General features: G+C 52.9%; 3 protein-coding genes across 5 annotated transcripts; 1 reads left to right on the top strand and 2 right to left on the bottom strand.

Moving 5' to 3' along the window:
* Position 1: 1 nt before the first annotated feature.
* Positions 2 to 14,040, bottom strand: DNAJC17 (DnaJ heat shock protein family (Hsp40) member C17). Of its 2 annotated transcripts, none has more exons than XM_063397875.1 (11): positions 13,892 to 14,040; positions 12,434 to 12,503; positions 11,470 to 11,528; positions 10,642 to 10,729; positions 10,189 to 10,271; positions 9,701 to 9,797; positions 9,262 to 9,311; positions 8,675 to 8,752; positions 7,578 to 7,658; positions 6,569 to 6,697; positions 2 to 205 (listed from the first exon to the last, which is right to left on the bottom strand). In XM_063397875.1, the coding sequence occupies exons 1-11, from the start codon at positions 13,967 to 13,969 to the stop codon at positions 80 to 82; spliced, it is 939 nt and encodes a 312-aa protein (XP_063253945.1). In that variant the 5' UTR covers positions 13,970 to 14,040; the 3' UTR covers positions 2 to 79. The 2 variants fall into 2 exon arrangements, with proteins under 2 accessions (XP_063253945.1, XP_063253946.1); XM_063397876.1 differs by lacking the exon at positions 2 to 205 and adding an exon at positions 3,886 to 4,021.
* On the top strand, positions 1,831 to 3,338 carry C5H15orf62 (chromosome 5 C15orf62 homolog). 2 transcript variants are annotated; one of them, XM_063397882.1, is made up of 2 exons: positions 1,831 to 2,283; positions 2,718 to 3,338. In XM_063397882.1, exon 2 carries the CDS (start codon positions 2,829 to 2,831, stop codon positions 3,336 to 3,338), a length of 510 nt encoding a protein of 169 aa, XP_063253952.1. In that variant the 5' UTR covers positions 1,831 to 2,283; positions 2,718 to 2,828. The 2 variants fall into 2 exon arrangements, with proteins under 2 accessions (XP_063253952.1, XP_063253951.1); XM_063397881.1 differs by having other exon boundaries at positions 2,560 to 3,338.
* Positions 14,041 to 18,002: 3,962 nt separating the features above from the next.
* Positions 18,003 to 27,886, bottom strand: LOC134550562 (SITS-binding protein-like). Its single transcript, XM_063397304.1, has 10 exons — positions 26,714 to 27,886; positions 24,584 to 24,755; positions 23,648 to 23,852; positions 23,417 to 23,567; positions 23,149 to 23,328; positions 22,502 to 22,770; positions 21,920 to 22,056; positions 20,746 to 20,867; positions 19,342 to 19,521; positions 18,003 to 18,547 (listed from the first exon to the last, which is right to left on the bottom strand). Exons 1-10 carry the CDS (start codon positions 27,170 to 27,172, stop codon positions 18,374 to 18,376), a joined length of 2,049 nt encoding a protein of 682 aa, XP_063253374.1. The 5' UTR covers positions 27,173 to 27,886; the 3' UTR covers positions 18,003 to 18,373.
* Between the last annotated feature and the right edge of the window lie 35 nt (positions 27,887 to 27,921).

Below are 27,921 nucleotides of genomic sequence, written 5' to 3'. Positions count from 1 at the left end.
AAAAAAAAGAGGTTTATTGACTTAAATTAAGAAACAGCTCTGAGGGGATGGAGGGGTGAGGAGAATCCATACTCTGATGCTAAGTGTGGGACTTCTCCTCCTCATCTTCCCGCTGGAGCTGCTCGATGAGCTGCTGCCTCTCGGCTGCCTGGCGCATCCTCATCATCACCAGGCTCTCGTAGTCCCGCTCCGACACCACCGATGCCTGGGAAGGAGCAGGAAACACACACAACCCGTCAGGGCCAGCACAGGCTCCCAGACCTTCCCCAGATCCCCCTCACAACACCGGCATTCCGGGCGGGAAGCGGTTTGATCCCACAGAAATTGGGTGAGGTGGGTGAAAGCTGCCCGGCTACAGGAAATAACCAGAAATTGTTATTAAAATGATTATTAAAAATAACCACCAATAAGCGGGGTCGATGAGGGAAGAGGGACAGACATGGAGCCAGCATTCCACGAGGCTGGATAGGGCATTATTTTGGATGACAAGACTACTCTGCACCTACAACGTTGGTGCCCAAGTCCAGCGTACACTTCACCTGTTATAAAGGTTAATGCCATAAAAATCAAATCTTTGTGGATTAGTCATGGAAGTGACTAAATTCCAACTGTCTGACAGTGCTGAGGCCCTGGCACACATTGCCCAGAGAAGCTGTGGCTGCCCCATCTCTGGAAGGTTCCAGGCCATGTTGGACAGGGCTCGGAGCAGCCTGGGATAATGGAAGGTGTCCCTGCCCTGGGATGGAACTGGATGGGCTTTAAGGTCCCTTCCCACCCAAATCATTCCAGGATTCTAACAGCTGCAATCAAAGACCTTAGAGTCTTTTCCAACACAAACCATTCTGTGATTCTAAGCGGCTGCAAGAAGAAAACCACCAGGGATGTTCCCAAACCTGACACAGGAATGGAACAGTTTTCCAAAGCTCCCAGAGCCTTCCTGCTGCGTGTGGCAGCAACTGTCACATCAAGGCAGTTGACTGCAGACTGCCTAATGAACGTGGGCAGCAGATGACAGCTGCTCCAGTGCTTTGGCGCTGCTTCCAAAGCCATTCCACACTAGTAGGTGGCCGTGCTATTTTGGATGAATGAAAGCATGTATGCAAGCCTTAGAAACATCCAGCTCATTCCTTGACAGTTCAGGTGGAAATAAGAATGTCTTGACAGAAGGTGAATGGGAAAAAAAACAAACCTTCATGTTCATTTTTCTAGGAAGCAGGTTAAGTGGTGATCACAGAGAATCATGGAATCCCAGAATGGTTTGGGTGAGAAGGGACCTTAAACATCATCTGGTTCCAACCTCATGCCATGGGCAGGGACACTTTCCACAAGCCCAGGCTGCTCCAACCTTGTTTCTAACACTTCCAGGGATGGGGCAGGCACAGCTTCTCCAGATATTGAAGGATTTCTTAGGAAGCAGAAGGGATACAAAGGCAATAGAACGTGTAAGTAAGTCTCTGCATGGAAACATGGGCGAGTGCAACTCCTTATCCCGTGCCAGCAAAGTGGTTCCTCCGGCTGTGAGGGCACAATGAAAGCCCACAACAGATAAGGAACATCAAGGGGGAAATTAAGAGTCTAATTGGTGTCTTAGGAGCCACCTGAGCAAAATGACCTTTGGGTACTAGCAGCAGCAGCGTCTGAGAAAGCATTGATGGTATCAGCCCTCAGCTGGGATCCTTCCAAGTCCCATCCACCAACCCCAGGCATTTGCTGGGCTGGATGGAAAAGGCTGCCTGAGACTCATGCATATGAATCACCCACACAAACCTGAAGCCCCACCTCGCACTGGGATTGAAATTTAAAACAGCCAGGAGATTATTTGCAGCCTGATTTGGGAGCTCTGCTGACACGAGGAGCCCTCGGAGTGGCGGGAGGGAGAACAGCCTGATCCAGGTGGGCTCCCAGCACGTGCCCCCGGGTGCCTGAGCGTGGGCTGAGGCTCTGCCACTCCACACACCTACTTCCTGCAATCCTGGCAATTACCAGTCGAGTAAAACCCAGTTCCTGACGTGGCTGACTCAGCAAGGGCTTGGCTCAAAACAAACACATCCACACAGGGAGCTGCAGCCCGGGAAGCAGCGACGGGTGGCACATGAAGGGACAGCGGCGGCAGCGCTAGGGAGCTTTGGCATTCTGAGTCCAGCCTGGCTGAACTGCTGCACTCCTGGCTGAGCTCTCCCTGGACTTGCTGCTTCATCCTGGTGGCCGTGGCAGGCCCAGTTCTCCGAGTGCTCCAGCAGCTTCTCCTCTCCGCTCCTGGACTCCGGGCTGCTCCAACAGGGCGTAAGTCTCCTCTGCACTCCGTTCTCCCAACGTTGTCTCCTGTGTTGTGGCTTTCTTCATCCCCCTTCTCCTGTACTCCCTGGATTTCTCCTGTATTCCCTGGGTTCCTTCAGTGGGACTGAGTCACCGTCTCGTTCCCAGCCACCCACGACGCTTTTCCGGCAGTGCCCCTCTGCAGAAGGTGCCTGGTTACCATGGCACCCGAGTGCCCTTCTGTTCTAGATGCCAGATTAGATCTGTTCTCATGGTGACTGTGCCTCTGCTGTTCCCCACCAGCCCCGAGCTGCAGCACACGTTTGACGAGCTCACTCACACACCCGCCGCTCCTCTGCACTCCAGGGGGAGACTCCTTGAGATCCAAGACAAGCCAGGTGCTCCTTGCCACGGCGTGGAGTTTGCATTTCCTGCACTACCAGCCTGTGTTTTCCTTGCAGCTCCGGGAACGGGGCAGGAAGAGGCTGTTCCTGTTGTGTGGCTCTCTGCTGATCCCTCGACTCCCGCCCGTGAGGAGTCAGCATTCCTGCTCCTTGCTGCCTTTCCTCAGCATGGATACTTGGCGCAGGGGCTCCATCAAGTCCACCACCTTCTTCCGACGCTTCTCCCTCAGGAGGCACAAAAAGCTGGGCAACCAAGTCATCATCCTGAACCAGAACAGCCACACTCTGGACACGGACGGCCAGAAGAGAGAATGCTTGAGGGATCTGAAGGACAAGTCTGAGTACCTGTCCTGTCAGAGTGAGCAGAACCTGGCCAAGGCACAAGCCCCTCCCAAGCCTCCCCGGCTGTACCTGGACAGTTCCAGCTGCCCCAACATCATCGACCACACAGACTCCGACCTCTCCTTTTCCGACGGTGCTCCGTACCACAAAGACACTCCAACGCACAAGGACCAGGCTACAGAGCACGGCACCTCAGAGGCAGGTCTCCCGAACAGCACCACTCTTCCCGACCTGGCTGACCCCTTCCTGTCCTTCAAAGTGGATTTGGGGCTATCGCTCCTCGAGGATGTGCTGCAGACCCTCAGGAAACAGAACCCGAGGGATTACGCCATTTGAAGGTATTCCTTGTCCGTCACATCCCAGTTACTCACTGCTGCTGCCGGTTCCTCCGATTCTGGCGGGAGGAAGGATGCTGGAGCATGCCTGTTGTGTGTGGCCTGTTTCGTTGTCCTCGCCTCACCCACCACAGACCATCCCTGTCCTTGCCAAGGAATCCTCTGGAGCAGAGCTCACGGGCTCTGTGCTCAGGTGAGAGCACTGTCTGCTGTCTCGTGGGCAACTTTCCACTCTCCACCCCAGGAACTTCCCACTCCGAACTGCGCATCCCCTCCTCAGGGAAGACTGGCATTTTTTTGGGAAAGACTTATTTTGGGGATGTGACACTGTGGGGCAGGGACACCCAGGGATTTGGCATGGATTACTTGTGGAACAGCAGGCAGCCTTGCAAGGAGGCAGCAGCACTGCACCCCAAAGCCAAAGCCTTGAGGGCTGAGAGACGAGAACTGGGGCTTCTCCTCCCACCATGTTTGGATGTGAAAGCTCAAAGCTGTTCCTCCGTTTTTTCTCTTCCTCCTTGTGGGTTTCTTTTCCCTTAACTCCAGTGCAGGTGGCGCTCCCAGCCTGGAAACAGGTAAGCATCCAAATAGGCTCCTGATACAGCACCAGCAGTGGATTTATCCTCCTGGCAGGAGAAGAGATGTCTCTGACACTGCTGCCTCACGCATGCACTGAGCTCCCAGCTGTACAGACATAGAAGAATAAATGTATCTGTGACTGGAAGTGTCTGGTTGCCTCATTTCATTGGAACAAGCCACAGAAATCCCAGGCACCAGGAGCACAGGGTATCTGGAGTGGCCCAGGTCCATCCTCCCTCGCACTGCAGGCTTTTATGATTGGGGGGGAACCAGTGTGGCTCTGAGGGAAGGACAGAGCTGCTGGGAATTGATTTTCCCCTGAGGAGAGCTCACTCAGCTCAGGGCAAGACAGGAACAGCTCCCCACCTGAGCTGGACAGTGGGAAAGGCTCTGCCAGGCTGAGAACATTTTGGGCAGCACCCGGATAAACTGTTGAAAGAAACTACCAGTTCTTACCTTTTTGACTATTAGAGCGCTTTTAAAAAATAACAATAATAAAATTTCTGTGTCCCCAGCTAACCAGGAGCTTTCGAGGTGGCCACAGCAAAGTGCAGGGACATTCCAGGGAAGGCACAGCTGCCTCTTACCCTGCAAGATGCACCTCCCCAAATCAGATAATAGGAAATAAACCCTCTGAAACCTCTGAAGGAGCTTAGAACAGGTACAACAACACCAGGCAGGAGGCTTTTCTCAGGGCTGAATGGCTGAGGAGCACTGGCAGGGAGATTCCACTGCAGGAGCAGGGAAAATCTTCCCAAAACTGAGCATTGCACACTGTTGGAGTGGCAAAACAAGCTCTCTGCAGCCGCTGTGTGCTTTGAACCATCACACAGCCACTGCTCTCAATAGCCTGGAGTAACACTGGCCAAGCCACAGCTTTTGAATTCCAAGGGGAACTGGAGCCTGCTTGGCTCCAGCAGCTCTCCAGGAACTGCTAGACAACGTGCACCTGTTGCTGTAGGAGACAACAACGCTGTGGAAGACGAGCAGCCTCCTCACAGCACAGCTTCCACCTGGGAACTGCTTCCAAACCCCCTGGTGGGGGTCTGGCTGTCCTTTACCTGCGGATTTTGGCACTCAGGTCCTGGCTGGCTCTCCCAGGCAGGCAGTACCCGGCTGCCTGTCCCAGACAGGGAGCAGAGGATGAGTAGTGAGCGCGTTGCCATGAGACCGCTGCAGGCTTGGGCTGTTTCCTGAAGCAGAGCAGCGAAGGAGCTGCTTTTGCATGGAGTGGGAACAAACCGGGGGTGGATTCAGACAAAAACAGAGGGGGGAAGTGAATAGGAAGCAAGGGCAGCTTAAATCAGAATGAGATAAGTGCAGCCTGGAAGCAAGAACGTGGAGCCTGGTGGCTGGGAAGCCAGGCTGGGTGTGAAGGGAAGAGGCAGAGAGAGCAGGAATCTGGGAGCTCACTCTGCGGAGTCTTGAACTGGAGAACACAAGCTAAGTCAGATGGAAGCAGATCAGCCAAGAGGGGCTGTAAACACTTTCCAGGTTTTAGAAGCATCCTCGTGGATGCAGCAGGAGGATTTGGGGAGGGTCTGGAGTAGGAACAAGGAAAAATAGGAAGGAGAGCAGCTTGGAGATGCAATCTCAGAAAGTTCAGCTACAGCTTACAGCTAAAAGCAGCAGAAAGGACAGCAAAGCACCAGCTGTGCAGCTCCTGGGAAGGATGCAGGTCCCTGGCAGCAGCTGCTCACCATTCCCAGAGCCAGGTGGGATTGAGGAGGCTGTGCTGGGCAGAGGTGAGTCACCAGCATCGTGTGCTGCTTTCCTGCTCTCCCTGCTGCCCCACCACACTAATCCTGCACCGCAGGCAGACGCTGCACTTCCACACTAACAAGCTCTGGGCGTGGAAACAGGCCAAGACAAACTCAGGGATTGGAACCCACAGAGGCTGGAATCCACTACCAAGCTCCAACTGCACCAGCAACCCCCTTTGGTAGGGATGAACCAGTTCTCACTGTCTGCTAGTGAGAAATTCTCAAACAGCATGCTTTGGATTCTGCTTTTTGCCCCAGTTTCCTTCCTAACACTCTGGTGAATCTCCTGTGGCTGTAGGACTCTCCCTGGTCCTACATGGACAGGATAACAATCAGGCATTCTGATGCATAGTTACAAATAATATAAATAAAGTACTTAATAAAAGATCAAGAGAGTGAATGCACTGACCCATCTCACAAGCTTAAATTATTTAGGGAGTGAACACACAAAAGGGTATTTAGTTTGATATTGCTGTTTCCTGCCTCCTGCAGACCCTAAGAATAGAGGTTTGCTTCCACCACTGAAACTTCCTCCTCCTAGGAATGCAGTGAGTAACCTGTAAGACTCTCTAAAGGAACCTTTCAGCAACTCTCACTCAGAGGATTCCAACAGCCAAGACGTACTAAAAAATCCCATCAGAATGGCACTGGAGGCTTTGGGCTGAGCAAGGGAATGAGTGAAGATCCAGCCATCCAAACAGCTCCAGTTCCCAGAGTGCTGCTGCCCAGGCAAGAGGTCCTTTAGAAAGCCACTGATCCAGCACAGAAAGGCTGCTGGGAAAAAGCCAGGCCTGGCCCCAGGAGCTTCTATCTAATCACAGCCATAGAGCACACTGAGATTTGGGCTGTTGCAGCATCAGATTTCCATTCCACAGCCCATTCTCCTTACCTGTGAGGTCCTGGGCTGGCCAGTGCTGTCAGGGAGGACAGTGCTGGGGTGGCTCTGGGGCTGGCCCTCCAGCCAGGAAATCTTCAGGGGGTTATTTAGCAGGCCAACTTCATTCTTCACAGCCATCTCCTGGCACAAAAAACATCCTTCTGTCAGCACCTGAATTTCAGACCCCGCTCCCTCACAGGTCACTAAGAATCATGTTCCCATCTCAGAATGGCCTCAAGGCCAAATAGAGCACAAACAAGACCTATCCCTGGAAGTGTCCAAGGCCAGGCTGGATGGGGCTTGGAGCAGCCTGGGAGAGTGGATGGTGTCCCTGCCCATGGCTGGGGGCTTGAAATGGATGGCCTTTCAAGGTCCCTTCAAACCCAAACCATTCTATGATTCCATTCTGTAGGATTTTAAGGACCTTTCCAACCCAAACCGTTCCGTGACTCTCAGATTTCACAGCTGCCCTACATGAGAAGCACCTTTATGGTCCATAGCCCTGCCAGTACTTTTGATATACAGGTTGCACACAATTGTGGGGGGTTTCATTATTTGGGTATGAGTGAAAGAAAAGCTAACAAGGAAACTGTCATGCAGCCCAAGTTGATGGAACTACTAAAATTTAGGGTAACTGATGACTTCTGCTCCCACAGCCACATGAATTATTGTAACTCACAGTGAGTCAAGACATTTTGGGTTGTTTTTCACTGCAAATGCCTGGTATCACCTCCAAAACTCATAAGCCCAACTCCAAGGCATTTCACCTTCAGAGAGAGCTGAGTAAGTGCTCAGTGCCTGATTTTTAGGGTTGCGCCTCTTCCCTCAGCCTGTTCCATGCACAACCTGTTCATGTGCCTGCTCTCTGGGTTTGTGCCTCCGGCTGTGCCACTCCCTCCGTGCCTCTGTGCCTTTAGACTCTCATTACCCTTCTCCACTGCCTTAATGACAGGGCAGTGTCCTGGCTGTCACCCGTCCTGTGCCACCCCCAGCACACCCAGCAGGGGCTCTGCACACTCACAGCTGCCTTCACCGTGGCAAATTCCACCACTGCACTCCCGGTCTTCCTGCTGGAGATCAGCAAATTGAGCACATCCCCATACTGTGGAAAGAAAGGAAGGAGGGAAAGTTAATTACAGAGCCAGGAGAGATGTCAAGTTCATTTATCAAATGAACACAAAGAGAAAACATGTGTTTTCACAGACATGAGGCTTGAGCTGTCACCATTTCTGTCCTCCTTCCACTGATCCCATCATTTCTGTTCCTCCAGGAAATATTCTGGGAAGGCATGGAGCTACATACTTAGCTCCCAGCAAGCCCCAGTGCAAGAGGGCTGCTGAGCTCAGAGTCAGAGCTCAGAGGGAAAATAAAGATGCCAGGCTAGAACTGGTCAGATCAAAGGCTTGTCTGTGCCTGTCTCTGCACTTCCCACAGCAGGGATGGGGAGTGACTGAAGTGAAGGATAAATGCACCACAACCACAGAGCCAGACTAAGCGGGCAGGAAGCATCCAGTGGAAAGAGTCTGCAGTTGCTCTGTTTCAGGAGGAGTCCCTGCTGGGAGCCAGGCAGAGCTGCTAGCTGGGAAACAGCTCCCAGCTCAGGGATCAAAGGATCCAACTTGGTTCAAAGGCTGGATTTGATGATTTAAGAGATCTTTTCCAACCTTAATGACTCCACGATCATGCTGATGAGCTCTGAAAATGGCATGAGAAAGCTGAACAGAGAAGGACATGACCCACTCCAGTTTATAGCTTACCAGGGCATGGAGTGATAGGACACAGGGAATGGCTTCAAACTAGCTGTTTAGATCACATTATTAAGAGAAAATCCTTCCCTGTGCAGGTGCTGAGGCCCTGGCACAAGGTGCCCAGAGCAGCTGTGGCTGCCCCATCCCTGGAAGTGTCCAAGGCCAGGTTGGATAGGGCTCGGAGCAACCTGGGTTAGTGGAAGGTGTCCCTGCCTGTGGCAAGGGGTGGAGCTGAATAATTTTTAAGGTCCCTTCCAACCCAAACCATTCCATGGTTCTGTGATATGCAGCTTCCCAGAATTCACTATTCTTACAGCACTGAGAGCAGGGGAAGGCCCATAAATAAATGGGGAAGAGAGTCAGACAGGACCTTTTGCAGGATCTGCAGCAGCACATCTTTGGAGTATCCCCCTCCCGTCTCATCCTCCTTCCTGCATTTCCACCTGAGCTGGGAAACAAACCAGGAGTTAATTTTTCCCGTTTGGATGAGCTGTCTGCTCAAGCAGCTCCCACTCCCCTGCACATTCACCACGTCTGCTATTTCCAGCCACGCTCCCAGGCCTGCCAAGACAGTGATCTCAGCATGGCAATGAGCACAGGGAACAAACTGTTTGGGGAACAGGGAGAAACTGCTGCTCACTGGAATAAAAAAAGATCACACTTGAGAGGATGCTAATGGCTCTGCAAGGGTAATTAGCAGATGTTTCCCTGTGCTTAAAGCACAGACAACTCAATCTCAGGCTCAGAAATCTGAGGCAGACAAAGGAAAGGTAAGTGAGGAAGGAATTCTAACAGCAAGGACAGGAGCTGTTCACCTGATGATGCACATTCCATGGAGGAATTTCATCTCCAGTATAAAAAGGGATGTGCCAGCTCATCAGGGTTGAAATGTTCCTTCTGTTTTCAACCATGTTCTATCAGTTTTCACCAAAACACAGCTTTTTAAGGATATCTTACCTTGAGCTTAGGAGTTATTTTGCCTTCTGCTCCATTTCTTTCCTGCTTGCCTAAAGAGAGAAAAAGAAAAGAAAAATATAGAAAAGACACGGGTGAAAATTCCTCAGCATCTTGCACAAATTTTCTTCCCTGAGAACATACATATGATGAAACACTTTGGGATTTCCACTGGACCATTCCAGTCCCAAAAATCTCGTGTAACAGGAACTGCAGCACAGACTGAATACTCCACGGCAGCACTTTTCCCTTTTAGGAAGCTCAGACTTGCTGGGATTGAGGCTAGAAACAGGTCAGTCCAAAATACAAGCAGGAGACATGTTCTGAGGCATTTTTCCCTGCAAGAAGGCTGTGCTGGGACAACTGGAAAAGCTAAGGGTGGAGAGCTGCCAAAGGGCCTGATGCCACCTGCAGGTGAGGGCTGCAGGCTGCCTGTGCTCACCTCGGCTGTGCTGCTCCCTTTCCCGGCGGATCTGCTCCCTGACCAGCCTCTGCTGCTCCTCCAGCTGCCGGGAGCCCTCCTCACGCAGGCGGATTATCTATGGCACAGGAAACACAGCACGGGCACCTGAGGCACAGAATGTCACCTGGAATGTCACCTGGACACTCCCAAGGACAGCCTGGGCCTCACACCCATCTCCTGGGACACCCTTCCTGCCAGTTCCCCTGGGAGAGCTCCAAAAGGAGCAGCCTGGTCTGGTGGAAGGGATCCCTGAGCATGGCAGGGGCTGGAACTGGATGGGCTTTAAGGCCCCTTCCAACTCCAACCATTCCAGGATTCTCTGATTCAGAGAGACTTTTAATCCCAAAGGTTGAAGGACTGCTCTCCAGAGATTTTTTGCACCTTATCCCATGGATTTCATCATGAATGGGAATACTTCCAGGAATTCTTCTCAAAAACAGCAGAGAGAACTAAGAATTTATCCTTACTTCTTCTTCTAATGATCTTGTTATCCTGATCTCCTCCTCTTCATTCTCCTGAGCCTGGGCTTCCCGTTCTCTGGCTTCAAGATCTGCAGAGAAAGAAACAAAATCAAAACAATCCCAAGAGAATCTGAATTTTCCCTGCTGACCAGAGGAAGATGGATAGATCACAAACTTGGCTACAGCTACACCAATACCCTGATAGCTCTGCTGCCTCTCCTCTGCCCCCACACACCAAAGGAGTCTTAATAGTCCTCAACCCCCTAATTCCCAGAGAAGGACTTAAGTCCCTCCTTCCCAGAGCAGGAGATTCAAGGTGGCTCCTGCACTGTACTGGGCACAAAGAAACCAGAGTCACCCCACATGGATTGATCCCTGGGGAATTCCTGTAGAAGGAGAAATGCAAACAGCCAGCTAAAGGGAGACTTCAGGGGAACGTGAGGGTTTGATGTTTCTTACCAAGCTTTACTTTCTTCCTCTTCTCATCGAGTTTCTGTGTCCTTGCTGCAGCCTCCTTCTTCGCCCTCCTCACCCTGTCATAGGCTGCCTGCCAAGGAACCAGCACAACAGTGGGAAACTACAGAAACCAGGAGAGAAACTGGAAAACAGGGAATACAACGACAGCAGGGATTGAAACCCTGTCAGCAGGGGTGAAGCATCTTCTGCTTCTTGGATTACAAGAAAATCCAGTACCTGAAAAAAGGAGTTCGTGTTTTTAGCTTTTATCACCTGGAATCAACACTTTTCTAATCTGGAGAGAGCTCCTTGCTCATTTCTTGGTTTGTTTTTATTCTTTCCAGTGAAATTTCCAGGTTCTTTTAGGCCTTGGGCAGTGGGTTCTCAGCCACTTCCTCACAGCTCCAGAAGGATCCAAGCTCTTTTATGTCCCACAGACAGTAAAGCCTGGAGGCTCATGAATTGTATCCAGGTATTACTCATTTGTCAGCCCTTGACTCGATGGGAATGGCAGATGCATTGTTGCCATAGGAATTCGGTGTTCCTGAATCAGGGATGGTTATCACTGGTGTAATTAAATAGGATATACCCCAATCCAGTGTGTTATTAAAGGTAGAATCTCAGGGCAGATCTGCTCTCAGCAACAAATCCCAAACACATTTCCCCAACCTTCTACCTGGCACCTGAGATTTGATCTCATGGAGAACCAGGGGGAATAACAGCTGAGATTTGTATTCATGGAGTCTCTGTCGGAGCAGAGAGCAGGACAGGCAGGACCACAGATCCCAGCACCACCCCAAAATCCCACCCCTCCCAAGGGAGCATCCTTACCCTGGCTGCTGCATCTGTGAGCACAGCCAAGGCCTGGGACAGCTGGTGGAAGATCTCCGCTGGGAACGAGAAGAAATAAGGACAAGGTGAGGGAAACCACGTGAGGGACCTGGGGAAGAACCAGGAAAGACAATTCCTGCAGGAAAGTCTCTCCAAGGACAAAAAACTACCTATCCAAGAGATTTGTAAGCCAACCTCTAGCCAGGGCCACCTCAAATGAGTTACACGAACTTGAGAGCAAATAAAGAAACAAAAAACTGGGATTGTTTCATTTTAAGAGAAATCTTGGAACACAAAAACTTAATTTTTCTTACTGATTCTTTTTAATTTTTGGGTTGCAATATCTCCTTCATGCCAAATTTAGCTGCAGCTCCCAATTTCCTTCTCACTCTCAGTCCTTTTCCTTCAACAAGAAGTCCTGCTTATGTTGTATTGGAAGTTGTTGCATTACACCCATCTATCTATCCTTTAAAAGTCTTTCATCTTGTCCCATTACAAGCACTGGCAATTTGTATTTATTTTTTAGAAAGGTGAATTATCAGTCTCGACACACAAAATACAAAGTAACTGCTAATTCTACAGCCTCCATCCTCAGCAATCACTCGCTGCAGGCAGCTCAAATTCCCTGTTTGCCCTGCCCACAGATAATAGGATTTATGGAGTGCTGGTGAAGTTTGGACTGTGAGAAACACAGATCAAAGCAGTGTCCAAACAGGCAAAGGTTGGGAAGGTTTGGAGGAGTGCAGCTGTAATTCCAGCACTGACTTAAGGCCGGTGCTTCTAAACCCAGCAGGGATTGCTCAGCCTTAAAAAGCAGAGTTGACACCAACAGGAGCAACTCCCAGCCCTGTGTGCCTTCCCAGGGACACACACCCAAGCACTCCCTCAGGACTTAGGGAGGCAGAGCCACTTCCAGGAGCCTGGAGAAGTGAAAACTCCAGCAGGAAGAGCTGCCCCATCTCACCTGCCCGGGGGTTGTCCGGGTTCTTGTCCGGGTGACAGGTCAGGGCCTTCTGCCGGAACGCTGTCTTCACCTGCAGGGGCCACACTGGGGGTTACTGGGGGGAAACTGGTTTGAGTCTGCCAAAAAAAACTTCTTGGAAAACCAAAATAATCCCTGTGTTCAAGGGTAACCCACTGGGCCCAGGGCATGGCCATGTCTGGAAGGAGTTGGAGCTTTTAAAAGCTGTTTTTACTCCCAGGTGTCTTGTGTTGCAGCAATTAAACCCTCGGGTAAAAAAACAGGAGAGGGGGAAAAGGGGGAGAGGGAAAAAAAAAAAAGGAGAGAAGGAAAAAAGGGGAGAAGAAAAAAAAAAGAGAGAGGGGGAAAAAGGCAGAGAGGGGGAAAAAATGTTGAAAGGAAACCGAGAAGGGGATAGGAAAGTAAGAAGAAAATGAGAGGCGGGGAGGAAAGGGGAGATGATTAAAAACTGGGGGAAGGGAAAAAATCTAAAAAGAGGGAAAGGGAACCAAAAAGGGGAATAGAAAAAAGAGGGAAAGGAAAACAAATGGGGAAAGGAAGAAAAGTAGAAAAGGAAAAAAAAAAAAAGAGGTAAAGAGAACGAAAAATGGGGAAGTGGAGGAAAAAGAAAAAGTGGAAAGGAAAAAAAGGCGGGGTGGGAAGAAGAAAGGAAGCCAGTCTCAACTCCCAACCAATTCCCTGCTAAAGCAAGTGGAAGTAGTTGTGTCCCGGCCCCACCTGGTGGACAAAGCTGCCGGGATTGAGAATGTGCAGGAAAAGCCCTGCAGATGACCCCATCTCCCGCCTAAGAGTCAGGCTGAGGGAGAGGCGTCTCCTCCATCCTCCAGCTTCCCATCTCAGCAAAGAACTCCTCCCCAATGCCCATCCAACCCTGCTCTCTGCCAGAGGGAAGACATTCCCTTTTTATCCTGTTGTTCCAGGTCCTTGCCCAGAGCCCCTCTGCGGCTCTGTCGGAGCTTCCTTCTTGTGCATGGCACTGACTATCCAACTAAATTCAACTAAAAACCGGAAACTTATCATTCCAACCCCACAAAATGAACTACGTGACTTTCGGGCACTCGGACAAACCTGTAACAACTGGATGTCTGGATCAACATGGGAATTTCCCTTCTGGAAGCACATAACCAAAGCAGGAACAACAGTGTCCCTGACCAACCCCGCGGCGGGTTTCGCCCCGCCGGATTGAGAAGGGACAGGGGTGAACTGAGGGGATGACGCCAATTCCAGTGGAACCGGGATATGACAGAGCCAACATCAGTAAAACCGGACCTTTCCCGTTTGACAGCCCCGGTCCCACAGCAGCGCTTGGAGCAGCCCCTCAGCTCAGCACTGCAGGGCAGAGCGCGCCGCGCGCCGCTCCCGAGAGCACCGGGACAGCGAGGAGAGGAGGGGAGGGGAGAGGAGAGAAGGAGCCCGTCCCGAGCCGCCCGCGCCCCTCACCTCCTTCTCGGACGCCTTCTCGCCGATCCCCAGCAGCCCGTAGAGGTCCCGCTCCAGCAGCTCCTTATCCACCGCCATCTTCGCGCTTCCCGGTTCCGCTCCTTGCTGCGCGGTCGCTGGGAAATGTAGTCCTCATACGCCGCCGCGCCGCGCGCCGCCCGGGAAGGCTGGACTACAATTACCGTGATGCACCGCGCGGCCCCGGAGAAAGGGACAGTCAGGGTGCGCAGCGCCGTCCTGGGTGTTGTAGTTCTTTGGCGGCGGTTGCGAGCGGGGAGAAACGAGAGGAAAACTACAAGTCCCGTGGGGCCGTGCGCGGGCACGGAGTCCTTGGGGGAAAGCACGTGGGTCCCGCTGTCCTCTAAGGTCACCACTGATCGTGTCCCCGAGTGCTACGGACAGATCCACATCCACGCGCTAAATCCCTCTAGAAGTGGCACTCCACCACCTTCTCGGGAAGCCTGGGGGAGTGGGAAGTGGTGCGGCCCAGCTAGAGCCTGTTCCCAAAAATATGTTTGTTTTTGTTGTCCCCAAAAAGCATCCATGTCGGCCCGAGGCACAGCTCCTTGGGAAATTCTTGTCTTCTTATTGAACTCCGTTTCACCCCAATTGCTCTAAGAAGGGAGCACTGTAGAAGAAAGCCTATCCAATTATTCCCATGCACAGGACACGGAAGTTTTCGGCCCCTAACTCCTTTATTCTAGTAGGATTTGTGTCCTCATGGCTGAAGGTTACTTAACTTACCTTTATCAACAATAGCAACAAACCTGAGATAAACATGTGATCATGAGGAAAACTGGATAGTCATGATTCCAGCAAAATGGATTGTTTCAGAGAGCTGTTCTTAGCCAGTAGTGAAACAAACTGAAAGATTCCTGGTCTGTCTCCATGAAGCCTCACCCAAGCAGAGCCTCAGCTCTCAGGGTGCAGACCTAAGTCATCGTCAGTGTTGTTCCAAGCCCTGCTCCACTGCCACATCCTTCTTCTTGATGAGAATCCTGGAATGGTTTGTGTTCAAAGGGACTTTAAAGCTCATCCAGTTCCACCCCCTGCCATGGGCAGGGACACCTTCCACCATCCCAGGTTGCTCCAAGCCCCATCCAACCCTGGCTGAAAAACTTCCAGGGATGGAGCAGCCACAGCTTCTCCAGGCACCCTGTGCCAGGTCCTCACCACCCACACAGGGAAAAATTTCTTCCCAGTATTCCTCCTAAATCTCCCCTTTTCCGTTTTGGAGCCAATCTCCTTGTCCAAACCCTGCAGTTCCTGATGAGCTGTAGCCCTGGGTATGTCCAGGCCCCCTGTGGCCATCGTGGTGCCACCTTGGGGACCTCCTGTGACCTCTCCCTGAGGATCCCCTCTGGGTTCCTCTCCTGTGACACCGTCTCACCCTGCAAGACACAACATTCATCCACCGACACCTGTCCCTAAACCCAAGCACAGCACCTCAGCCCTTCAGGGCTGTCCCACGCCTCAACAGTGGCCCTTTGTGACAACTCCATCAGTGACCTCACAGCAGCCACAGGACACGGGCCACGTCACAGAAGCAGGGCAGGGGGCACAGAGCCGCAGTCCCGTGGTGAGACCCGTGGGGTGCAAACACTGCTATTCCAGCCCCACCACAAGCCCCGCTGCTGAGGTGTGGGACAGCCCCTGAGGGACAAGGAGCTGTGGGGTTCTGGGGAGAGGGACCTGCAAAACAGACTTTGTGCCTCTTGCAGGGCGAGATGTCATCGCGGGAGGACACTCCAGAGCCGGGCACCTCCGCTGCCAGCACCAGCCAGGCTGTCCCCGCCACGCCACAGGACAACACCCAGGAGAGCGCCGCGTGCCCGGAGTGCCGGGACATCAGCACCGTGTGCTCCAGCTCGTGCCGGCACTGTTTCTGCCAGCTGTGCCTGTGGGACTGGAGCCTGGGTGAGGCCGTGTGCCCACGGTGCCGGCGGCCCACGCGCCACCCCTACCCGCAGCACGTGGCCCTGTACCACGAGGTGCAGGACCGTGTGTACGACAGCAAGCAGAGGCGGCGCGGCCACTCCGCGCGGCAGCCGCAGAGCAGCTCCGGACACTTGAGGCACGGCAGGCCCTGGGAGAGGAGGAGGAGGAGGAGGAGGAGATCCATCAGGTGGCCCCGCTATGGCAGCTGGCAGTCTCAGCACGCCCGAGGCAGCGAGTCCCCGAGGAGGAGGTGGTGGCAGCAGCAGCAGAGAAGGGCTTGGGAGGACACGCCTGAAGAGGGACGGACGCCAAGGTTTGAATGGGCCATCCCGGCCTCCTCACGGGGAAATCAATCCTGGCACAGGTCCCGCAGGTCGTGGAGCCAGCAGGAACGGCCACGAGGCCACCGCAGGTGGAGCAGGGGCAGGGAGCGTTCCCACGGCTGGGACAGGCGACAGACCTGGCCCTCCTGGAGAGACCAGGACACCCTGGCAGGCTCCCACAGCCGCCCCACGAGGCAGAGGCGCTGGAGGAGCTGGGATGTTGATGACAGACGCGCTCCAAGGCCCCAGCACAGTGTCTCCTCAGAGAGGAGTGAGACACACCACTGGGAAGACTCTGATTTCTCCAGACAATGGCACACAAGAAGGAGGCGAACCCGGGGCAGATCCCACAGGAGAGGCCAGAACTCGCAGGGACCCCACGACCACTCCACAAACCAGAGGCGCTGGAGGAGCTGGAATGCTGACAACAGACACGCTCCAAGGCGTGACTTCCCCTCGAGGAGGAGCGAGAGACACCAGTGGGAAGGCTGGGATTCCTCCAGGCGACGGCACGCGACAAGGAGCCGGACCCGGGGCAGATCCCACAGGAGAGGCCAGAACTCCCGGCCAGCCTCCCGGGGAATGGTGCCCCGCAACCACTCTACAAGGCAGAGGCAGGGGAGGAGCTGGAATTCTGAGCAGGGACGAGCTCCAAGGTCCCAGCGGGGCACCCGGGGCTCCTCAGGGAGGAGCTGGCACTGGCGCTGGAGCCGTGCCAGGCGCAGGGACACATAGCCCACCCTCCCAAAATGGGAATTGCCGCTCTCAGGCTCAGCCCAGGGTGTCCAGGCAGGCTTTGGTAATCTGCGAGGATTGAGCCACCAGATCCCCCCTGGACATCCTGTTCCGGGGCTTGACTCATTGCAAATAAACTAATGCCACACGGGGCAGCATTCCCTTATTTCTTTTTGTGGTTTTGACACCTCAGGAGCCTCCACAGATATCCCAGGGATATCCAGCATCCCAGGCCCCTGAGTTGCCCTCATGAGCTTCATCCTTTCCCTCTGTGAGCTCCCCCCAGCATCATTAAGTGCTTCTGTGGATCAAGGAAGGAGCTGAGGGGCTCTTCCTCCCTCCATGCCCTCACAGCCTGTCCATGGCTGAACCTGGCTTGGATTTTGCCTTTGCTTTCCCTTCAGTCTTATCCAGGGGAGCTTTGCTGGGAGAAGTTAGTACCCCTTAGCACTTTTTCAGCGGAGCCACCGCTTGGTACAAGATGTATTTTCCCTAAAAACCCAAGGTGTGGCTGATCCAGTTCAGTGCTGGAGATGCCCAAGCCCAGCTCCAGGGCCAAAATTTGCTGTCATCCAGCCCCTGTCCCCAAATGCCAGCCTTTGGAATCACCCCACTAACCTGCAGTGTCCCATTGATCTCTAGTTTGAGGTATCAGCATAGCTGATCGTCTCCCTAAATGCATGTTCAGCATGTGGGATGTAGACTTTGCCCATGGATACATTCTCTGCTGGATGGAAGGAGGCTGCTCACACCGGATCCCTCTTGCACTGCAAGAAATATTTGGAAAAAAATCCATAAAATTGAACAAATGGTGAAGAGCAGGAGCCTGGGCACACAGGAGGTGGGCAAGGATCCTCAATATCCACACCATTCTCTGGTAGAGCCACTCCTCTGCTTGATCAATTTTATTTTTCTTCCACAGAAACCTGCTTCAAATACACCTGGAATCCACTCATTTTCCCAAATATACTCAAAAGGTGGACTCTTGCTACCTGGAAACCACACACAGCCTCAGGTGGGAGAAGCATTGCTCAGCACAGGAGGTGGCCACACACAGCACCAAAACTATCCTGGTAGTTTTCCCCTAGATTTAATTTTTTCCTTAAATACAAAACTTCCCCTCGGGTATAAGCTGATGTTTGTTTATCTCCTGGAAAATCTCCTCCCTGCCTCTCTGAACGTGGTGCCAGGGGCCTGGAAATGCTGGATATGCCCACCTGAACATACACACACAAACATTCACCAGGAAAACCCTGGAAAGAATGCAACATTCAGTGTGGATGGGTGTTGGTGGCAGAGCCACTATTTTAAGATAACAACGAGTAAGAAAATTCAGACAATTTCTGCTAAAATTAATAAAATTTAAAAAAACCAACAAAAAGGATCTTGGAAAAGTGCAAAGAGGCTGAAAGTCTGAGGGGAGAGTGAGCACCTGTGGCCAGCACTGCCTTTGGAGGTCTCTGTCCCAGAGCTGCCCAGCCTGGATTCAGGAGGTCTTTACAAACACTGGCACCTCAGCCAGGCTGGCAGAGTAATTCCTGAGGGTGGTGCCACCATCAAACACTCGGGCAGTGTTGGTGTCCAGCCAGAGGTGCCCCTCTCCTGGCAGGTAGATATCCCTCCACGTTTGTCCCTTTTCTGTTATTGGAGCAACCAGGACCTGCAGGGAAAAGGAAAATAAAGAAACAAGAACTTCAGCAGAGGGAGGATTAGCCAGGATGTTCGTGTGGAGATGAGATGGTCATCAGGGAATTCTGGAATAATTTGGGTGGGAAGAGACTTTAAAAATCATCCAGTGCCACCCCCTGCCATGGGCAGGGACACCTTCCACTGTCCCAGGTTGCTCCAAGGCTTGTCCAGCCTGGCCCTGGACACTTCCAGGGATGGAACAGCCACAGCTTCTCTGGACACCCTGTGCTAGGGCCTCCCCACCCTCACAGGGAGTTCCTTCCCAATCCCATCTATCCCTGCCTTCTGTCAGTTTAAAAACATTCATGCAGTGCAGTGACCTTCCTTTGACTGGGATTGGGATCATCCCTGCCTGCAGCTGCCCTAAGATTCCATCCAGCTTATATTTTCAAAAAACAGAATGAAAAAAGCCATCAGAAATGTGTGCTTCTTGCAAAACCTCCTCCCCAGTGACAGAGCCAATGTAATCCCACCTCCAGGGAGCAATTTTCCCCCTTGTTTTATGGGAAAAGCAGTTCCCAAAAGCAGTTCCCAACATCCCAAACATATTTATTCCTGCTAAATCATTTCACTTCCATAGCTGATAGAGGGGTTTGGGACCCTAAATAAGAGTTTCATGAGGAAAGCCAAGCTTTTCCAAAAAGCAAAAAACCCCAAACCCCACAAAACTCAGCTGCTTTGGCCTGGATTTAAATCTGCTCAAACCCAGTTCCTGGTCTGTACTTGTGCAGAGCGGGATTTACAGGAATAATGCAGAATTCCCACCTCATCTCCAATGAGAAACTCATCCTCAATGGTGAATGCAGCTGGGTCTGTGGGGCTGAGCCACCAGGCGGGGCGGAAGATGGGGTATCCCAAACTCTGCCACTCCTCGCTGTATTTTAGGAGCAGTGGCACGACAAAGTCCCGGTGCCTCTGGATGCACTGGCGGGTCAGATTCAGGACCTGCAGGTGGGGGACAAATCCATGAGGGGCCCCACAGCCAGGAAACAGCAAAGCAGGCAGGGAAAAACCAAAAATAAATAATTAAAAAATTAAAAGTAAAATGTATATTCCCTTGGGAAGAGAAATTACTGAATGGGAATGTCCTGATCAAGTTATGGTGCAAATGGGGTTGATGTTGGATATTAATTGATTTGGATGTAAATCCATTGGTAATACATTTAAATCCATTGATAATGGACATAAATCAATTGGATTTCAATGGTTTTAAATCCATGGGTAATTGTTATAAATCCACTGGATTTAAATCTATTGATAACAGATATTAATACATTGTATTTTAATAGATTTAAATCCATTGTTAATGGATTTAAATCCAGTGGATTTAAATGGATTTAAATACACTGCTAATGGATACAAATCCATTGGATTTTAGTGATTTTAAATACATTGATAATGGATATGAATCCATTTGATTTAAATGGATTTAAAGCCAGTAATAATTGTTCTAAATCCATTGCATTTAAATCTATTGATAGTGGTTGCAAATGCATTGGATCTAAACGGATGTAAATACATTGATAATAGACACGAATCTATTAGATTTAAATGTCCTTAAATCGATTCATATTGAACATTAATCTATTGGATATAAATGGATTAAAGTCTATTGATAATTAATATAAACCCATTGGATTTAAACAGATTTAAACCTATTGACAATGAATATAAACTCACTGGGTTTAAATGGATTTACATCCATTGATGAAGTATATAAACCCATTGGATGTAAACAGATTTAAACCCATTGATAATGGATATGAGTGCATTTGATTTAAGTGAATTTAGATCCATTGACAATGAATATGAACCCATGGATTTACATCTACTGATAATGGTTATTAGTTAATTGGATTTAAATTGATTTATCAATGGACATCCGTTGATAAAGGACCTTATTAAATTTGATTTAAATTCCACTGATGATGCATATGAATCAGCTGAATTGAAATATAATTAAATCTTTTGATAACAGATACAAATCCATGGGATTTAAATCCATTGGTACTTGAATCTAAACCCATAGATAATGGATTTATTCCCACTTCAGAGCAAAGCTGAGGACAGCAGCTGGCAGGAGACCTCTGCCAGGCCTTGCATGGCTTTTGGGGGCATTGGCCATGTCAGAATCCCGGTGTCCTCCCATCTGGAGTGTGGGATACCTACCCAGGTGTCACAGCAGAGCCAGGGCGGGGTCCCAAAGGCCATCACGGGCAGGAATGTCACAATCTGCAGCCACCTCACAAACAGCTCCGGGTCCCCTGGGGTGGCTCCAGCCTCGCTGCCTCCTGCAGGAACATGGGGCTGGAATGAGGGCCTCACTTGGCATGACAAGGTTCTTGGGAAACCTCAGAGCTCCTTCCAGTTCCCAAAGTGCCTCTAGGAGCCATCGCCCTGAAAACCTGGCTCAGCTTCCCTGCAAATGGCACAGCTTCCCTGGAAATGGCACAAACCCCCCAATGCTGAGGGCTCACCCAGCCATCCACAAGTTCCCGTTTCCTCCAGGGGCTTTTCCCAACTCTTGCAGCTCCCAGGCTGTTGGGACACAACCCCTGGCAGCAAACTGCCCAGCTCTCTCTGTGCTGGAGGATCTGCACTCCTGTCCATCCAAGCCAAGGACTCCAGCACCTCTTTGGGAAGCAAACTCCTATGCTGGGATTGCTTGAGCCTCATTTTCTAAGGAAAACCGGCTAAAAATAGAGGCCAAATTGAAAAATTGCCCTCAATCCCTATTTCAGGGCTGTTTAGCTCAGCTGTCCATGTTTGACACTTCTGCACAGCCTCTGCACACTCAGAGCATGTGTTAACCACCACTAACTCCACCAGCTCCAAGAAAAAGGGAAATGGATCCACTTGGCCCTGATTAAAGTTTGTTTCTTGCCCTTTTACAATGCTTTTATTGCAGGATTTCTGCAGCCATTTTGCTTTGAAGCAGAAATGCAGACTTGGAGCAGAGCTGCTGGAGTTTTAGGAACATCCATCCCCCAGCCAGGAGCCTGGGGATGCAGCTCCTGGCTGTGCCAGGTGGGATTTAGCCCAAGCCAAGCCCCACAGGGGTGTGCTGGGGTGGAACTCTGGGCAAGGCATCCCCAGAGACCTGGCTGCTGCTGGAGCTGCTTGGCAATGTTTGCAGCACATTCTTTTGGTTTCAATTCCTCACTTTTTTCCCTGGTAACATTCATCTCAATCAAGCAAGCACCACTGAAAACTGGGAGCAAAATGCTCCAAGCCTCCCCATAGCACACCTAAGGTGCAAATGTACCTCCCTTGCCTGGAAAAAAGCTGCAAAACTCACTGCAGAGAAGCCAGAAACAGGAGGAGGAAAATGGAAAATCCTTACCTACTGCATCAGGGATGAAGAAGTTGTAGCCCAGGAGGCTGTAGTGCAGCACGGAGGGGATGAGCCCCTTCAGCCCGGCGTGGCTCCAGTCCGAGCGCAGGGGGCTCATCTGGACAAACAGCGGGAGGTAACTGGATCTGGAGAAACAGCACAAACCCTTCAAGGTGCTGAGAGGGCTCGCAGGGGCTGAAATTCCATGATGCCCAGCTGGGACTCACTGGGGCCCGATTATAGTCCCAGAATGATTTGGATGGGAAGAGACATTGAAGTCCATCCAGTCCCACCCCCTGCCATGGGCAGGGAGATCTTCCACTATCCCAGGTTTCTCCAAGCCCCATCCAACCTGGCCTTACACTCTCCCAGGGATGGGGCAGCTTCTCTGAGCAACTGAGGCCACACCACCCTCAGATCCCACAAGAATCGCTGACTCCAACACGCTGCCCTAGCCCACTTCCTCACCCCTTCCCTGGGCACCAAGAAACATCTTGGAATACCAAGAACGTGTTCCAAGCACCACTTTAGCCATCCCACAGCAAGCTCTTGTGCCAGTCAGCTCCGGCCAAGCCTCGCCCTGGTGCCCACCTGGTCCCGGCGCTGATGACGGTGCCATTGCCCAGCGTCGCCAGCGCCGCTGCCAGCACCTCGGCGTATCCATCCCCCGCCAGCTCGGCGGGGGCAGGGACATCCTGCTCCAGGAAGGAATTGCCCTCGACTCCCTGGAAGGCCACATAGGCTGCCCCCAGTGCCTGCTGCAGGCGCCGGGCACGAGCCAGGAACCAGTGCAGCGCTGCCTCGCTGGTGACGTTCAGGCGCGCGCAGAGCTGCCCCTGCCAGGTGGTCAGCAGCGGGATCTGTGGAGGAGGATGCAAATCCCTGTCAGATCCATGGGATATCCTGCTGAGTCCGGGGTGTGAGGCTGGGTGATGCCACGCTGCCCCCATCCCACCCTGCGCTGTCGTGGTGCAGCACATCAAGGTCTAAACTCTCCCTCAGCCCCTCCAGAAGTCCCTGAGATGGTGGCAAAGGGATCGTTAAAATGACCACACAAAATGGAGCTGGGGAACCTTCTGAACACTGGAAGTGGAAATCTTAAAGCTGCTTCCGTAGGAACGGCTAGAGATGCTGTGTCCCAGCACAGTGGGATCAGGCTGTGTCCCTTGATAAATGATGAACCTGAGGGGGTTTATTCAGCTTTCATTTTGGTTTGGGGGCTGAGGTGGGTCCCGTACCGAGCCGCCCCCAGGTCGGGGCTGGCGGCTGAGCCAGTATCCTGCGGCCTCGCCGCCGCGCAGGGAGCGCAGGAAGAGCGGGGAGGTGACACTGGCGTACGGGGACAGTGTGATGGAGAGCTCCAGAGGTTCCACCAGGGCCGGGGCCTGCCTCTTCCCACGCTCCGAGGGCACCAGGTCCTGCAGGCGGGAAAGGCGGGAATCAGGGCTTTGTGGAAGAGGAGCACCACACTCCCCATGTGCCCCCAGGGTGTGAGGATGGCCGTACCGCGGCGGCAAGGATGGCAGTGCCGCGCTCCCCCAGGGCCACGATGCCCTCCTGAAGGCGATGCCGCTTCAGCCTCCTTGCCAGCGCCCTCAGACCTCGCTTGATTTTGGCTGCAGAACCCTCCGGGCCATGGTACCGCCAGATTGGAGACCTGCAGGGTGGGAAATGCCCTGTGAGGTGCTCAGGGCCGGACGCTGGGAAGGTTCCCACCGCAGGGGAAGGAGCGCTCACCGCAGGAGCGCAGTGTCCGGCGGTGTCCGGGCCGCTCCCGCCGCAGCGCTGGCCGCGTGCCGGCGGGCGGCTGCCACGTCGGCGCTGACGCACAGCTGGTACTGCAGGGGCTCCGCGCGTCCCACCGGCGTCTCCAGGCAGAACTGCCTGTGGCTCTCCAGAGACAGAAGCAGGGACACGTCGGGAGCCACTGTCACCGTCACTCCTTTGGGGGAAAAAGTGGGAAAACGCTGTCTCAGCAAGAGCCCGGCTGCTCCCGGTCCTGGGAGCCACAGGGATGAGCGGGGCAGAGCCTGACTGGTGCCAAGTCCTCCTGGGTTGATCCCACCATGTATCCAGCCATGCCAAGCATCCCCACCCTGCTCCTGCTGTTTTCTTGTAGAGTCCAAAATGTCTTTCAAGGGCTGGATTTCTCCCTTTCCTGGCCTTTTTGCTCAGCATTCAGTGGCCTCAGCAGTGCAGGGCAGCTGTAGGTCAATTGGATTAATTTGGGGTAATAGCTCAAGTTTGATGTTCTGCAGAATAATCCAGATATACCCCAGAAAATGACACCAGCAGCAGAACCCCTGCCTGAGTCCAGCATCCCACAGCGGTATCAGGGAGCCACGAAGCCGCTCGAGTGGAGCTGGGGATGCAGCAATGGGCACAGATCTGGGCTTAGAAACAAACCAGGCATGCCAAGAGCACAGGATGTCCCCAGAGTAACCTGGGCCCCCCCATCCTCAGGCACTCAGCTTCAGTGTCACAGCCTTTCCCACAGGGGTGAGGCGGTGTGGGATCCATCCCACGTGCCCCGTTGCTGCTACACTTGCGGGATATTTTACTCCCAGAGACATTTACACTGCTCTTGAACCATCTGCTTTAGAGGTGAGGAGAGGGGCAGAGAAGCACAGGGATTGAAGCTGTTGTACTCTGGACAGGGAAGGAGGTGGTTACCTGTGGATCCCAGGAAAAACCTCTCCAGGACAGGCCCGAAGCCATCGGGGTTTGTGCTGAGGTCGCCGCTGACCAGGGGCTGCGCAGGGCTCTCAGCACCATTGAGGGGCCAGCGCTGGGCACGGATGCTCGGCCCTCCATACCAGGAGACATTAACCATGGAAAAACAATCCTGCAGCCAGGAAAGCATCGTCTAAGAGCAAGGGATACTCAGGGGGAGCGCAAAGGCCAGGCTTGGAGAAAACTGTGCTGGTGGAATGTGTCCCTTTTACAGTGTAAAATTATGGTTTCATTAAAAAAAAAAAAAAAAGGAAAAGCAAGACATGCTGCCCAAAGCCTGCCAGTTTTTGCTGGAGGAGCACAAATAAAATCAAATTCCCATGACAGTCACACTTCTGGCACCCCACCACAGTTATCAAACACCTCTGAATTGGTGAAAGGATGCTACAAAGGTTTGAGCAAAGAGACTCTGCAGGCGTGAGTGGCTGTGGGACAGGACAATGGAGGGGGAAATTCAAGGAAACAGCTTTAAAATGCACTGAGGACACTGTGAGAAACCCAGCCGGAAAATCGGTGCATTTTGGTTTGTTTGGGGTTTTTTTGTTTGATTTTTTTTGGTTTGGTCAGGTTTCTTTGGTTTGGTCAGATTTTTTATTTGGTTGGTATTTTTAATTTGGTGGGTTTTTCCTCTTTTTTTTTCTGTTTTACCTAAAAAACACATTAAGCTGCCTTCCCTGGAGTTTCTGGGGTGACTCTGCACCCACCTGAGCTCTCACTGAGAACTTTTAGCCCCATCTTGAGCCCCCACCTTGATGACACCTGTGTCCTGAGGGCGACACATCCTCACTCTCAAGGCACAGCTTCCCTCTTTCCTGAGGGCTGATAACTACAATTTCCCTCAAGAGACTCAGTTTGGAGATTTGGGGCACTTCTGGTAGGCCTGACAGGGCCCTGGGATGGGGGACATACCCATCCTTGACCAGATTTTCCTGCCAGAAATGATCAGTTTTCACTTCAAAGCTTCTCAAACTTTCCTCTTTCTGCCAAATCGAGGGATCAGCAGGACTTAGCGTCCTCGTGACTTCCCAGGCAGGATGGGCTTCCCCCAAAGCCCAGAGATCTGAGGCCGTGAAGGGGGCCTGGGGTGGCAGAGGGGGACGCAGGGACCCCCCACTGAATCCACTCCATGTTTATTCCCAATCCCAAGGCTTCAGAGCCTCCTGGAGTCCTGAGCTCGGGGTCACAGAGAGGTTAAGTCTCTCCAAGGGGTGGGGAGAGGAGATGTAAATTATTAAAGTGGAAACCGTGGAGGCTCGGAATAGCTGTACCAGGTGTCAGCTGAACTCGTTGCACCAGCTGGGAAAGAGGGAAAACAGTCTGTTCTTAACTCAGATTTCGCTGGATCATATTTTCCAATGGTTTGGGTTTTTGGGGTTTTTTTTAAGGTGGGGGAAAGCCTATTCTGTCTCTTGGGGGAAAGCCTTCTGTCTCACTGCTGTGAGGCATCCTCTGAAATACCTCACACCAGTGTCAGTGGAGGAGACCCAGGGTTTGTGCTCAGGCAACGCCTTCCACCCACCCAGAGCAGTGCCAACAGGTGATTTATGGCTAAAGGGGAACAATCCTCCATCCCAGAGAATCCCATCCTGCTTCTCTCCCTTTTCTGAGGGCTCCCCCCAATTGGATACCCTGCTCTGACAGCGTTTCTCCTAAGGCTCATTCCCAGAGTCTGCTTTTATTTAACTGAGGGAGAAAACAGGGAATGCTACCAAAAATGTTCGCAGCAGCAGACACGGATTATTCCCATCCCACGGGAGCTGCCCATTGTGTCTGTGTTGGAAGAGCCCTTCCCGAGGTTCTCGCCAGCATTGTTATCTCAGTGGGTATTTACTCCGTCTCCATATAAACACAGCTCTCCCACCCCGGCTCCACCAGCGTGGCCCCACAGCGCATTTTGGGGCTCAGCTTCAGAGCACCATGCTCCCAAAAGGTTCTTCCCACCGGCCATGGAAGACAGGGAGCCACGGGCACGGTGCGACCCCATAACTGAGCTGGGGGATTATGGTCGGGCCAGACCCTCCCTTGCTGGATCCCAGAGGATCTGGAGCTGGGCAGAGGGGTCCCCGTTACCTTCAGGGTCACGTCGGGGCGCAGCGGGCTCCAGCGGACGCCGTAGCACTCTGTCCCGGGGGCTGCCGGCGGCTCCAGGGAGAGCCGGAGCTCGGCGTCCTCCTCCCAGGAATAGCAGAACTGGCCTCCGTCGTGCCAGCAGCGGTCCCGGGGCGGTGGGGGCTGGCTGGCCGGCACGCTGCCCACGGCGATGGCCAGCACGGGCCGGCCGGCCGGCAGCGCCCGCAGCAGCAGCGCCCCGCGGCCGCGCTCCCACAGCAGCCCCGCGTCACGGCCCCGCAGCACCCACTGCTCCGGGGGCTGCTCCAGAGCCTGCCACGAGATGATGCCGATGGTCATGGCGAAGAAGACGGCCACGCCGAGGCAGCCCAAGGCGCCTTTCCAGGGCTCCGTCATCTCCCTGAAGCCCAGGGTCCAGGTGGACTCCGGGATTTGGCCGGTGTGGCGGGAGAGGGGCATGGTGCGATCGCAGGGATGCCGCGGCTCCGCTGCTCTCCCCTCCTGCAGTGGCACAGGGAAGAAAACCCTCTGGGATAGCTCCAGAAGATCTTCTGGGATAGCTCCAGAAGATCCTCTGGGATGGCTCCAAAAGCATGCACAAAAAACCTAATTAAATTTAAAAAAAAATAGTTTTAAAGGAGGAAAGCTGCAACTCTGTTCTCTCTGCACTGATCCCGAGGTAAGGGGAGTCCCGTTCACAGCCTCCTCCACAGCAAATCCCACTGCTGGGCTCGGTGACGGTGGCTCAGCCCCCAAAGCCAGGGGCTCAGCCCCTTGGCACAGCCAGCGGCACCCAGTGACACCGAGGAGGAGGAGGACGCACGTGGCCCAGAGCCCGGGAGGGAGATGGGGCCATGGACAATGAGAATCGGGGCCTCCCTCCAGCCTCTGCTGCTCCGTGGGGTTTGGCATCACTTCTCTGCTCTGTTTGGAAGCAGCAGCAAAGAGCCAGGGGTGCAGGAAAACATCCCAGGGCGGGTCGAGAAAGGAGGGGATGCAGCATCCTCTCTCCATCTCCTTTCTCTCTGCTCCCTGGAAAAGCACAAACCAAAACTGCCTGTGGGCAGGGGCTGGGCTCTGGCTGAGCCCAAGGGAGCGGGCACCTCCTGTTCCTCCAGGAGAGGGGTCACCCATGGTGACAGCTTCACGGGGTGGCACTGGCTTGTCCCTGCATCCCAGGCTCCATCCCGCTCCCCGATGGCAGGTTG

Source organism: Prinia subflava, chromosome 5 (assembly GCF_021018805.1).
Source record: "Prinia subflava isolate CZ2003 ecotype Zambia chromosome 5, Cam_Psub_1.2, whole genome shotgun sequence".
Taxonomy (NCBI): Eukaryota; Metazoa; Chordata; class Aves; order Passeriformes; family Cisticolidae; genus Prinia; species Prinia subflava.
Note: the sequence above shows the minus strand (reverse complement) of the source record. Positions and strands in the feature narration are given on the sequence as shown.